A 13,954-nucleotide genomic window follows, 5' to 3' on the forward strand; every position below is an offset into this window, starting at 1 on the left:
CACTCGCTCGGCGTGACTGCCCAGCACGAACTGTATAGCACCCCGAGCAGGACGCGTTTGAAATATGTGCTATGTTGCTACATTTCTCATAGCTAAGACTAAAATTTACATTTAATCAAGGTGGTTCCGTTTGACTGAGACCTTATGATCTATAGTTCTAGGTTAATTTCTACACATATTTCTATTGCAAGTATCCCTGCCTGAAAGACACTTAGACAGCGCCCTAATGATATTGAGCAAATGATACCACTCTCGAATACCCCAGTGCCAGTCGACATCGTGGTTTTGGAACTATCTGTGTACCATTTGATGATATTCTTTTTGAGAACTGGGATTGTGGACTCCCGTTCCCAATCTTCTTTTCTATTTATTTTAATTTTTTTTATCATATCTACACTGGGAAGGTTCGCTGATGGTACGCAATTAGTCAGGAGGATTCCTCTTTCCCTCATTGCCAACTGTCCAATAGGTAGTAAGTAGTGCAGGAGATATGATCTCAGGTCCATGTATCAAATATTTATGCATGGTTGGTGACATATTGTACCAAGGATACAAAAAGATTAAATATTTAGCCGTTTCATGAGCATAGGATCGAAATTTATCAATTTCAAAACCACTTGCGATTGCTATCATTATGATATGATTTTTTTTTATCAACACCAAGTCAATTTTTGTTATATCTGCTGACAATTCAGATGTCTTTTGGCTGAGAAACAGCCTGGACAGACATTCGAAATGCAGGTCAAATTTTCCATATGGCAGAAGATCGAGAAGCCTTTGCTATGATGATCGTCAACGTCGGATAAATCTGATAAGGCACATAAAGAAAAATCTGACAATTCCGCATTTTTGAAGAATCTCCTTGCCGTATTGCCATCATTGGTGTTCCCAAAACCAGGCTTGGGAGAATCGACAATAAGACTGTAACGCTCCTTTTTGCGTCACGGCGCGCCTCTGCCAATTGCCCTTCAGCACTTTGCAGTAGTATCTCGAGCGCCAGCCAATTTTAGGGAGAAATTGACAAACCTTACCAGGGTAGCTTAGTGAAGACAGGATTCGGTGTCACCTAGGATGGTAGCGGTGACCAAGTAACAAACAACGCAAAAGAATTAATAGGTTTACTGATTCAATTTTACAATACAGACAATCTCAGCAAAACGGGAAATCAGAAAAAGTATAAACTGTATCAATATGTATACTTAAATTCGGTTACCGAGATAATTTGTACTGTCTACAACTACTGTGTCCTTACCTCACCAATTTAATGTCAGTCAGAACCGTTGAACAAGTTAGTCGGATCCGGGAGCCGTGATATGATATATGGAGATGAGATTCGTGGATTTGTAGAGTCGGGAAGGAATGAAAACTAATCCTAACGCGCTGAAAACTCCACCAATACACCACCCTCTCGATGTCTCTTTCAAATGAAATCCCCCTGAATGTTCCCTCTTGAGAAAAGCAACAAGGATGGTTTAATTAATTAATTACTGCTTGATTTCGCTCTTTATCTGAGACTGCATCAAGTGATGAATAAAGTTGGAATATGGTAGTAGTTGTGATCCTAATCTTGCGGAATTCCACAATCTAACCGTTCCTTCATTGAAGATCTGATTTCTGTTATCAATCCATGTCTGCGGCACTTCAATATAGTTATTGAATGAGTAGCACGACCACGGATGATGTTCGATCTCGTTCACTTTGACACTGTCGCGGAAAATTCGATACATACACGCCTGTGAGGCGTTCACCAACTTGGAGTTCAACGCGAACGCGCATTCGACGCTTATGAGTGAGTCCGCGTACTGTCGGTCTATGTTTATTGGCGCACATCACTTCGGATTGTCTTCGCGATATTAGCTAGTGATCCTGCTAGTGAGCGGTGCGGTCCAAGGTCAAGGTCGACGTTCGTCTTGCGTAAAATAGTTGAGACATGTTCCATAATTTTATTATTGTATAGGAATGTGTCCACATCTCTCGAGAATCCAGTTTCTGAAATCCCTAACGATCTTAGCATTTCGATTTGTTTACGTTTTAAACTCTGAAGCGGTAGCCATCCGAGCAGGTTCACTGTTGGGTGATTCGACTGTTCTTCCGCAGTTAGGTCGTATTCGTCCTCATCTGCAGTGTCATCTATATCGTCTCCTGCTTGCGTGGAAGTTTCTTTTCCGGAACGCTGTTGCGCGTCTAGCCCCGTTATCTTCTTTGCTTCTTCAGTCTTTTGTTCTTTGACGGAGCTCCTGGTGACTGCCCTTCTTCTTAACACCATGACGTCTTCGCCGACTAGGCGCGGATCGTGCGCTGTTCGCGTCGCGTCTCTGCCTCGACAGGAAGGGCCGGGTTGTGTCTCGGGTCTTTCGTCTTGTTCTGTATCTTCTTCGTTTGGTCCTAGGTATCGCAGTTCATCCCCCACGTCCCAATTTCTTGGTGCTGTTTCATCATCTCCTGACTCCACTAATTTCTGTAGGGTCTGAGCTATGATGGCGGGTGCGGGATAAAACTCGTAGCAATTGTGCGTCCATTCATTTATTCTGCCGTAACTTCCGTCCGTGGATGGATAGATGTTTGATCTCAGATGGAAGTAACTTCCATTCTACTACTGCCTAAATCTGAATGAATCTCAACTGTAATAACTACTATGGCCTAAATCTGAATACCGATTTTGGGCCGGTTACACCCCTTTATAACCTCGGAGGGGGGACGGTGAAAGAATTCAGCCCATGTGACTCCTAATAATAATAATAATAACGTTTATTCATTTGTAAAGAGAAAAAATACATTTTTATACCATCATAGATTGAATAAACTCAAACTATCGAAAAGTGTTGAACACTTGTTATTTAATAAAGAAGTTTCCAACCCATCGTCCATCCTCCTTTTCGACGAATCAGACCTTTTTCTGTTACTCCTCCTCAGCGGATAAGGAGTACGGTCTGATTCATCGAAAACCAACTGCCTCCATCTTAGTGTCGGTTTGACGGAGGATTTGGGCCTCCTTGGCGTCGTTTGAATTTGGGATTTCGTATGCTCGGTGGTGGCCACCAGTGAACCAATGGTGGCCAATGTGCTGGTTGGATCTGAAATAGTCGTATGCTCGGTGGTGGCCACCAGTGAACCAATGGTGGCCAATGTGCTGGTTGGATCTGAAATAGTCGTATGCTCGGTGGTGGCCACCAGTGAACCAATGGTGGCCAATGTGCTGGTTGGATCTGAAATAGTAGTAGTAACAGAGTCGGGAGTCTGCTCGGTCGTGGCCAATGTGCTGGTTGGATTTGGGACTCGGGGGGTTCTTAATGGGCGATTTGTTCGTAACTCTGTCCTCGGTGGCTCGGATCTTTGGTAGGGAGTTCTCCTATTCCGCCTCCTTATGTCGATAAAAACCTCGTTTTTCGAGAAAATTCTCTCGGCGGAACGCAATCTAACATCTGGAAAAATATATCGGCGGTAAAAACGCCGAAATAAATAATTTCTTATATTATTTCAATTCAATCTACTACTGCCTAAATCTGAATCTCTAATAATAATCTCAACTACTGCCTAGTCTGAATGAATCTCAACTGTAATAACTACTATGGCCTAAATCTGAATACCGATTTTGGGCCGGTTACACCCCTTTATAACCTCGGAGGGGGGACGGTGAAAGAATTCAGCCCATGTGACTCCTAATAATAATAATAATAACGTTTATTCATTTGTAAAGAGAAAAAATACATTTTTATACCATCATAGATTGAATAAACTCAAACTATCGAAAAGTGTTGAACACTTGTTATTTAATAAAGAAGTTTCCAACCCATCGTCCATCCTCCTTTTCGACGAATCAGACCTTTTTCTGTTACTCCTCCTCAGCGGATAAGGAGTACGGTCTGATTCATCGAAAACCAACTGCCTCCATCTTAGTGTCGGTTTGACGGAGGATTTGGGCCTCTTTGGCGTCGTTTGAATTTGGGATTTCGTATGCTCGGTGGTGGCCACCAGTGAACCAATGGTGGCCAATGTGCTGGTTGGATCTGAAATAGTCGTATGCTCGGTGGTGGCCACCAGTGAACCAATGGTGGCCAATGTGCTGGTTGGATCTGAAATAGTAGTAGTAACAGAGTCGGGAGTCTGCTCGGTCGTGGCCAATGTGCTGGTTGGATTTGGGACTCGGGGGGCTCTTAATGGGCGATTTGTTCGTAACTCTGTCCTCGGTGGCTCGGATCTTTGGTAGGGAGTTCTCCTATTCCGCCTCCTTATGTCGACAAAAACCTCGTTTTTCGAGAAAATTCTCTCGGCGGAACGCAATCTAACATCTGGAAAAATATATCGGCGGTAAAAACGCCGAAATAAATAATTTCTTATATTATTTCAATCTACTACTGCCTAAATCTGAATCTCTAATAATAATCTCAACTACTGCCTGTCATGTCCATAAGAAAACTACGTTTGGTTTTTACAACTTTATTCGATATGCAATTCCTCAATCTCGACTACTAACATCAAATCTTTCCGAATACTGAACTTATAAACGCATGTGGAAACTTAGATACTTAATCAAGCATGCGCACACAATATTACAATACAATATATTACAATCTCCCCCATTTAAATAAGTACAATTTGATTTAATCAGAAATTACAATTATATCTTAATCTAAGAATTCATATATTTTAATTTTTTAAATTTTATAATTTTTTTTTTTTTTTGTTTTTCTGTTATTTTTCAAAATTCACAAATACGATCAAAATCAATTCAACAATATGATTCCAATATAATAATTTACAATCATAAATTTTATTTTTATTTTTTATTATGTAATATAGAAACAATTAATTAATAGAGTTATTATTATACATTATATAATCAATTATCATTACTATACAATTATTATGCAATATAGAACTAGTTACAATATACATATAAACAGAAATTCTGGATCTTAATTTCATTTATTTAAATTTTTCAAGCGTTCAGATCTCCTTATACTCATATCATCTTTCAAGTCTTTATTTATATCATTGTCATTACTTAAAAATTTCAACATTTGATTAACATGTCTTTTTATAATTCGTCCTCCATCACATAACAAGTTAAATGTAACTGGTGATAATTTTTCAACGATTTTTGCTTGTACTCGGTGCCTCTTATTATTGTTGTAAACATCTACTAAAACCACATCTCCCAACTTGAAATCAATTTTACTTATTTTATTTTTATCTGACATATTGAATTGTTTAAAAGATGTTTCACTAACTAAATTTTCTCTTAAAAGATGAAACCTCGTTTTAATCTCCCTTTTGAAAATAATATCTGATGGTGATTTTCCCGTTGTCGAATGCTTCATTGTACGATAATCAAACAAAAATGAATTCACAGCAAAATTTAATGACTTACCCTCTCCTGTAATTTTCAAAACCTTATTTTTAAATGTACCCACAAAATTTTCTGCTGCTCCATTAGTTGCTGGGTGATAGGGTGGAGAATATGTGTGCCGTATACCTAACGATTTCAAAAATTCATTAAACTCTTCACTTGCAAATTGTGGACCATTGTCTGAGACTAAATGATCACATAATCCAAACCTCGAAAAAATAGAATCAAAAACTTCAATCAATTTACTAGCTGAGGTGTTATTTTTCATATTTATAGCTTCAGGCCATTTACTGTGTGCATCAACTATGACTAAAAACATATTTCCTTGAATAGGTCCTAAAAAATCAGTGTGTAACCTGGACCATGGGTTAGATGGAAATGGCCATTGAAAAGTACTGATTTTGTTATTTTGTTTTCTATTTTTCACACATAACTCACAACTATTTGCTAATTTTTCTATATCATCGTCCAAACCCGGCCACCAAAAAAACGAACGAGCTACTTGTTTCATTCTAACAATACCAAAATGAGACTGGTGAAGTGATTTCAATAAAGTTTTTCGCAATGCTTTTGGTATTATTAGTCTAGAACCTCGAACAAGACATTCATTCTCAATACTTAATTCTGTTTTCTTATCGAAATACTTTTTCTCTTCCAAAGAAATATCATTTGAATTTTCTACCCATCCAAACATTAACTTTCTTTTCACATCACATAAAACCTTATCTTTTTTTGTTTCTTGCTTAATCAAATTTAAATCAATCAAATTACTTTCATTTTCAATAAAGTTTATAACATCTAATTCAGAATCAAACACAGCCATCTTATCTCGTACTGCTAACCTGGAAAGCGCATCACAATTACTGTTTTTAGATGATGAAATCAATTCAATCTTGTATTTGAAACCCGATAAAAAATATATCCATCTTAACAACCTATTCTGAATTGTAACATTCAATTTCTTCGAATTACCAAATATATACTTTAAAGGTTGATTATCAGTTTTAAGAATAATTTCATTACCAACAATATAATGATAAAATTTTCTAAACCCGAAAATTATAGCTGCTGCCTCTTTATCTAGAATAGATCGATGTAACTCATTATGAGGTATCAATTTAGAAGCAAAGGCAATTGGTCTCTCTGTACCGTCTGAAAATCTGTGAGACAAAATAGCTGACAACCCTGAGTAACTTGCGTCTGTAGCCAATACTAAAGTAATATCTTGCTGATATGGAACCAAAATTTTATCCGATGCTAATTCCTTCTTTACCCAATTAACTGCTTGATTACAATTAGAATTTCAATAAAATTTGCTCGCTTTCAAAACATCGTACAATACCTTTAGTTGATCAGCTCGCTTATACAAAAATGACTCGTAAAAATTTACTAACCCTAAAAAAGCTTGAAGTTCTTTTTTAGTTTTTGGAGAAGGCATATTCACAATTGAATGAATTCTACTAGGAGATGGTGATAAACCCTTTTTGTCCAATTTGAATCCTAATATCTCTATTTCAGACCTGAAAAATTCACATTTTGATTCGTTTACTTTAAGTCCTGCTTCATTTAACTTATAAAATATTTTTTCTAAATAATCGAGATGCTCTGAATCATTCTTTCCTGTGCAATAAATATTATCTATGTAAATTTCAATATTCGGAATACCTTTCAAAATATCAGTAACAATATCTTGACATTCTGCTGGGCTGGAGGCTACACCCTCTGGCAATTTTTTGTACCTAAACAAACCTTTCTGTGTGATTATTGTCAATGGATCTCTACAATCTTCAGCAACTTCAAATTGCATAAATGCATGTTTTAAATCAATTTGGGACCATTTGGTTCCAACCTGTAACGTCTGAAACACTTTTTCTTTTAAGGGTAATGGATATCTTCTAACAATTATTTGAGGATTCACTGTTAATTTAAAATTTCCGCATAAACGAACTCCTTCCCCTTTCACCACAGGAACCACTGGAGTAGCCCATTCACTCACCTCAACTTGTTCCAAATTACCTATTCTTACCAAACGATCGATTTCTGCATCTACTTTGTCTTTCAAAGCGAAAGGGACATGATAAGGTTTACATTGAATTGGTTGATAATCTTTTTTGAAAGTTAGTTTAATAGATTTACCTTTATATTTACCTGGGCTGTTGTCGAACAATTGGGGATATTTTGATTTAAAATGTGAAATAATACTGTTATGATCATTCAAGCAATTCAACGCAAACTGAGGTTTAAAAGTTATCGGCCACATATCCAAGGCTTGAAGCCATTGCCTTCCTATTAAATTTTTCCCGTTACCTGCCAAAACGTAAGCTTTCAAATTTGCTTCAACCCCTTCGAAATGCACCTTAAGATCAGTCAACATACCCATTACATTCAACTTTGTTCTGTCATAGCTGGACAATGAAATATCTGCCTTGTGGATTTTCTTAGCTGCAAAATAATTAGCTACAGTTTTTTTCTGAAAACACAGTCACATGTGAACCTGTATCAACTTCCAATTCTACCTGATTATTATCAATAATTAATTTCATACTATGAGGTTCTACCACAATATTGTTTACCTGAAATTCAGTAAAATTGTTTTGCTGCATATAATAAAAATCTAAATCAGAACTATCCAAATCTTCATTTTCTAATAAGTTGTCATTGACTAAATTAATTCCGTTTTGTTTTTTTAGACATGCTCTATCAATATGACCTTTTACATTACAATAATTACAAGTTTTCCACCTAAGTTTACAGTTTCTTGCGAAATGATCAAATCCACCACAACAATAACATTTATTATTATTACGCGTTTTTGAGGTTATATGTACCTGAGAATTGTTTGACACATTCGACCTACGGCTGCCGTTTCTGTCTTCTCGTCTGTAGCTGCTCCTGTTATCGTGTTGTCTTTGTCTATTGTCGCTGATGAGTTTCTGGCTCTGGTCTTTGGAAGTGGAAGCCGCGGCTGCGTTGTTTGGATGCGAAGATTTGAATTTTCCTTCTGCGTTTCCGCTTCCCCTTCCTCTGTATTGTTGATGATTGGAATATTTTGAACCAGCCTTATTCATGTAAAAAATTGTATCTTCAGACACAGCATATGCGGGCTTCATTGATAAGGAATTTTTTATAGCTGCTTCTCGATCCTCCGCTATCTTCACCGCACTTTGAAATGTTAGATTTTCTTGACGAAATAATTCCACTTTTGTTTCGTGATTTATAAGTCCAAATACAAATTGATCACGAAGAGCAATATCAAGGTCCTTGAAATTACAATAAAAAGATCTTTCTTTCAATTTTGTAAGGAATGCGTGTATCGATTCCGAAGGTAATTGTTTCGTGGCGTAGAATTTATTTCTTTCGGAAATTTCTGAAGGCTTTGGATGAAGATGAGAGTTCATGATATTAACTAAATCAGAGTAGGAAAGATCTTTGGCCTTTTTTGGTGAAGTTAAATTGCGAAACAACATGAAAGTCTCTTGACAAACCCTTGTTAACAGTTCTGCACTTTGTCTTTCCGGCGGAATACACTGACACTCGAAAATTAATTCTAGTCTTTCGACAAAAACTTCCCAATTGTCTTTGTTTAGGGTAAAACTTATTTTATTAAAGTCGAACATGTCGTACCTGTATAGTTCCTTCTTTGTGAAAGTTTCGTTTTTTCCACGAAGTTTTTTGACGAGCGTTTTTCGTAGGTTATCAACACTATCAGTTTCACTCACAGTAACGTTATACGTTTTTAGTTTTTCAATTAGTTCTTGTTTATTAAGTTCGTACACCCAGCTCACTCTCACTTCACTGGATGGACTTCTTCCTCTGGAACTAGGTTGAGAACTTGCAGCACCATCTGCGTCCGACATACTCTTTAAAATTCATAAGCCGGAATAAGCAATCCAACAATTTTTACCATAATCCTCGTCGCCAGATTATTGTCATGTCCATAAGAAAACTACGTTTGGTTTTTACAACTTTATTCGATATGCAATTCCTCAATCTCGACTACTAACATCAAATCTTTCCGAATACTGAACTTATAAACGCATGTGGAAACTTAGATACTTAATCAAGCATGCGCACACAATATTACAATACAATATATTACACTTCCTAAATCTGAATGAATCTCAACTGTAATAACTACTATGGCCTAAATCTGAATACCGATTTTGGGCCGGTTACACCCCTTTATAACCTCGGAGGGGGGACGGTGAAAGAATTCAGCCCATGTGACTCCTAATAATAATAACGTTTATTCATTTGTAAAGAGAAAAAATACATTTTTATACCATCATAGATTGAATAAACTCAAACTATCGAAAAGTGTTGAACACTTGTTATTTAATAAAGAAGTTTCCAACCCATCGTCCATCCTCCTTTTCGACGAATCAGACCTTTTTCTGTTACTCCTCCTCAGCGGATAAGGAGTACGGTCTGATTCATCGAAAACCAACTGCCTCCATCTTAGTGTCGGTTTGACGGAGGATTTGGGCCTCCTTGGCGTCGTTTGAATTTGGGATTTCGTATGCTCGGTGGTGGCCACCAGTGAACCAATGGTGGCCAATGTGCTGGTTGGATCTGAAATAGTCGTATGCTCGGTGGTGGCCACCAGTGAACCAATGGTGGCCAATGTGCTGGTTGGATCTGAAATAGTAGTAGTAACAGAGTCGGGAGTCTGCTCGGTCGTGGCCAATGTGCTGGTTGGATTTGGGACTCGGGGGGCTCTTAATGGGCGATTTGTTCGTAACTCTGTCCTCGGTGGCTCGGATCTTTGGTAGGGAGTTCTCCTATTCCGCCTCCTTATGTCGATAAAAACCTCGTTTTTCGAGAAAATTCTCTCGGCGGAACGCAATCTAACATCTGGAAAAATATATCGGCGGTAAAAACGCCGAAATAAATAATTTCTTATATTATTTCAATTCAATCTACTACTGCCTAAATCTGAATCTCTAATAATAATCTCAACTACTGCCTAGTCTGAATGAATCTCAACTGTAATAACTACTATGGCCTAAATCTGAATACCGATTTTGGGCCGGTTACACCCCTTTATAACCTCGGAGGGGGGACGGTGAAAGAATTCAGCCCATGTGACTCCTAATAATAATAATAATAACGTTTATTCATTTGTAAAGAGAAAAAATACATTTTTATACCATCATAGATTGAATAAACTCAAACTATCGAAAAGTGTTGAACACTTGTTATTTAATAAAGAAGTTTCCAACCCATCGTCCATCCTCCTTTTCGACGAATCAGACCTTTTTCTGTTACTCCTCCTCAGCGGATAAGGAGTACGGTCTGATTCATCGAAAACCAACTGCCTCCATCTTAGTGTCGGTTTGACGGAGGATTTGGGCCTCCTTGGCGTCGTTTGAATTTGGGATTTCGTATGCTCGGTGGTGGCCACCAGTGAACCAATGGTGGCCAATGTGCTGGTTGGATCTGAAATAGTCGTATGCTCGGTGGTGGCCACCAGTGAACCAATGGTGGCCAATGTGCTGGTTGGATCTGAAATAGTAGTAGTAACAGAGTCGGGAGTCTGCTCGGTCGTGGCCAATGTGCTGGTTGGATTTGGGACTCGGGGGGCTCTTAATGGGCGATTTGTTCGTAACTCTGTCCTCGGTGGCTCGGATCTTTGGTAGGGAGTTCTCCTTTTCCGCCTCCTAATGTCTACAAAAACCTCGTTTTTCGAGAAAATTCTCTCGGCGGAACGCAATCTAACATCTGGAAAAATATATCGGCGGTAAAAACGCCGAAATAAATAATTTCTTATATTATTTCAATCGGATAATTCGAGGCCCTGGTCGGTTGAAAAACATGAGGCATGGACTTTTTTCATTATCGCGGTGAACAATTAATAAATTAATTCCAATATTTAGGGAATATATCACAGTGATTAATTTGAACGGAAATCAATGAAATATTCTTTCGAGGGTGCCTGATCATTCCTATTGGAATAATCAGACTTCGTTACAAGACTGCAGCGATATTTAAACTCTCTCTGAATTCTGGCTTTAATTTTAGCAGCTATATCTTTGTCTTTTCCTCGGGCCTGCCATTTTTTATTGGCATTTTGTGAAGCAGACACTCCAACATGCGAATTCATCCATGCAATACTGACAAACCAAATTCCTAGTTGTCAGTGTTTACACTTGTACTAATCATGTCTTCAATGTTATTGAACATTTTTGATGTTGCGCCACATAAAAAACATTTCTGTGTTGAAGATGTATCCGTCAGCGCATTACAAACTTTTCCATCAATCTAGCAAAGATCAATTTCTGTTACATTTTTATTTTGCAGTAGCACTATATAATTTTGCAAAGCGTTTATTTCATTATCTACTCTATTTTTCTCTGCAACTAAAAATTGTGTGGACTCTAATAAATTCCATTTCCATCGGTCGACAGTATACAGTTGAAGCTTGATTTGGATTTTCCCATATCAACTTCTTTTTACATAGATATCAACCGAACAGGAACCATACATGTTATAAATACAGCTGAATCACTGGCTTCAAAACCATGGAAGGCTAGCTTGTAGGAGCTATGTCCTGATGAACCATAAAACCCCATTTTGTGAACAAATATGATCTAACTCCGAGTCTGCAACATGAGTAGCAACAACTTCCTCGATACTTTGCAGAAATCTTCGAACAGCGTGGTCCAGTAGATCTTGTAAAGGCACTTCTACTGATGTTTCTGTCGGTTGGACATTTTCATGCTTACAATTTCTTTTTGCACCTTGTACTATTACCATTCTTGTACGAGGGGAATCTATCCGGAGTACTTGTCCTCACTACGTCATATTGGTGCCGCCTTCCACTAATTAAAACGACAAGAGCATCTTCTCCTGACATAGCATATTCAGACTTGGAATTTGTTGATTTTTGGTATGCAGCCTTATATTTTGTAGCTCTTGTTGGGGTAGTTGTTGTGATTTCTTTTGTCACTTGTGAAGATTCAGATTTACCTTCAGATCTTAAATTCATTTGCGCGGCAAAGCTCAGTACAGCTCCCGATGTAGACTCTCGCAATACTTGGGTTTTCAGTCTCTTTGATTTTTCAGAACTAGATTCGAAATCCTTTTCTGGTCTACCTCGAACACGGCTTGATGGAGTTGTATTGACTTTTGGATGGAAATAGTAGTTTCTCTCTAGCCATTTCTTGTTTCTCGCGATTAAAACGTCATATGTACGGAAAGCCTTGGTCCATCGGGATTTGTATTTGGATTTAAATAATATGAATGTTTTTCTATGGTTCTCATTACTTATTGGGCCGTATTCATAAAAAAAGGTTATGCTTATACTTGCAGAATATAAAGGAAATCCTTCAGCTCGCATTCATAATATTCCGAGTAAAACCTTATACTAATAGAGAATGAGCATATCCTTCACAAAAAGTATTTGGTTATTCATAAACGCTACCTTTTACTCTAAATTAAAAGGATATCCTTCAATAATTTCGAGTGTGGTCAATATCAGACTCAGTCGTATAGGTATCAGTTGTAGCGATGGCAGATGTTGTGGAACTGAGGGAGATTAAACACTACAAAGAGCGTTTATCAACACCTGTTAGTGATTACAAAGAATTATATCGGTTTCAAGAGGAAAATGTGCAATAGCCTGCTAACAGATTGTATGTATGCTAACTACCCCTCGGGAACAATTGCTGCTGATTCCTCCCGCTTCAGGCTCTCCAACTTTTTTTCATAATATTCTCTTTAAACTCTACTTGTTCGATACTGCTCTAAAAGAACTAGCTGTTGAAGCTCTTTGGTTGTGAGTCCTTTTGTTTAATGTGTTTCGTACTTTTCTGTTGGTGTTTTTTTCCTGTTGGCAGAAGAGAGTCTTGACACTACTAGATTGTGGTTTGATGAGATTGAGTCTCTTCTCGCGTAGTAGAAGCTTCACCTACCCTATGCTGAGTAGATCCATCTTCAGTACCAATTTGCAGTGTGCCTCCGATTCTTGCAATGTAGGATTTCTGTCTCCTTCCATAGCCTTCAATAATGTTTTCTCCCAATCCAACAGTTTGATTGCTTTATTTCCAGTTTTTTTCAAGTCAGTTTTTTTCTTCAACCTTCCTTTCATATTGTTCATTTTCTTTAAACAGACTTTCGCATCCAGTCACCCACAGTCAAATGTCACCTCGTACTTCCTGGTAATATTTGTAATAGTCTCATTCTTTCTAGCTTTCATTTTTGGTATTTGGGATTTTTCCAATATCACGGGGGCATTGGCAATTTCATCTGCTATGAACTGCAGTTCGGTTGTAACATTATCTTTTTCTTTACTTTCACTGTCGCTGCTTGACGAATTCATTTTCTCTGATCGAAGTACTGTACTCAAATGACACCGATGCGAAAGAAATACCGTCAATAAAAAAACCATGGAAAACATGTTAACAACTGCCGCGGCACAATCACAAGCCAACATGACAATAACCATTTACTTATTCTTGGAGGATATTCTTGCAAGTATGAGGTTATCATTATGAATACGAAAAAAAGGAAATGCTTATACTCTTACCTTTTTCTTCAATTCAAAACCTTATACTTCTACCTTATACTTACAAGTATATTCTTTAGTTTTATGAATACGGTCCA

The 13,954-nt window shown here is 37.7% G+C and overlaps 1 protein-coding gene and 1 pseudogene across 1 annotated transcript; both read right to left on the bottom strand.

The window, feature by feature from the left end:
- Positions 1–6,942: 6,942 nt before the first annotated feature.
- LOC123670891 lies at positions 6,943–9,423 on the bottom strand. Its single transcript, XM_045604466.1, has 2 exons — positions 8,179–9,423; positions 6,943–7,792 (listed from the first exon to the last, which is right to left on the bottom strand). Exons 1-2 carry the CDS (start codon positions 9,205–9,207, stop codon positions 7,736–7,738), a joined length of 1,086 nt encoding a protein of 361 aa, XP_045460422.1. The 5' UTR covers positions 9,208–9,423; the 3' UTR covers positions 6,943–7,735.
- Positions 9,424–12,997: 3,574 nt separating this feature from the next.
- LOC123673708 lies at positions 12,998–13,670 on the bottom strand (annotated as a pseudogene).
- Positions 13,671–13,954: the final 284 nt, after the last annotated feature.

This window comes from Harmonia axyridis, chromosome 1 (assembly GCF_914767665.1).
Source record: "Harmonia axyridis chromosome 1, icHarAxyr1.1, whole genome shotgun sequence".
NCBI lineage: Eukaryota > Metazoa > Arthropoda > Insecta > Coleoptera > Coccinellidae > Harmonia > Harmonia axyridis.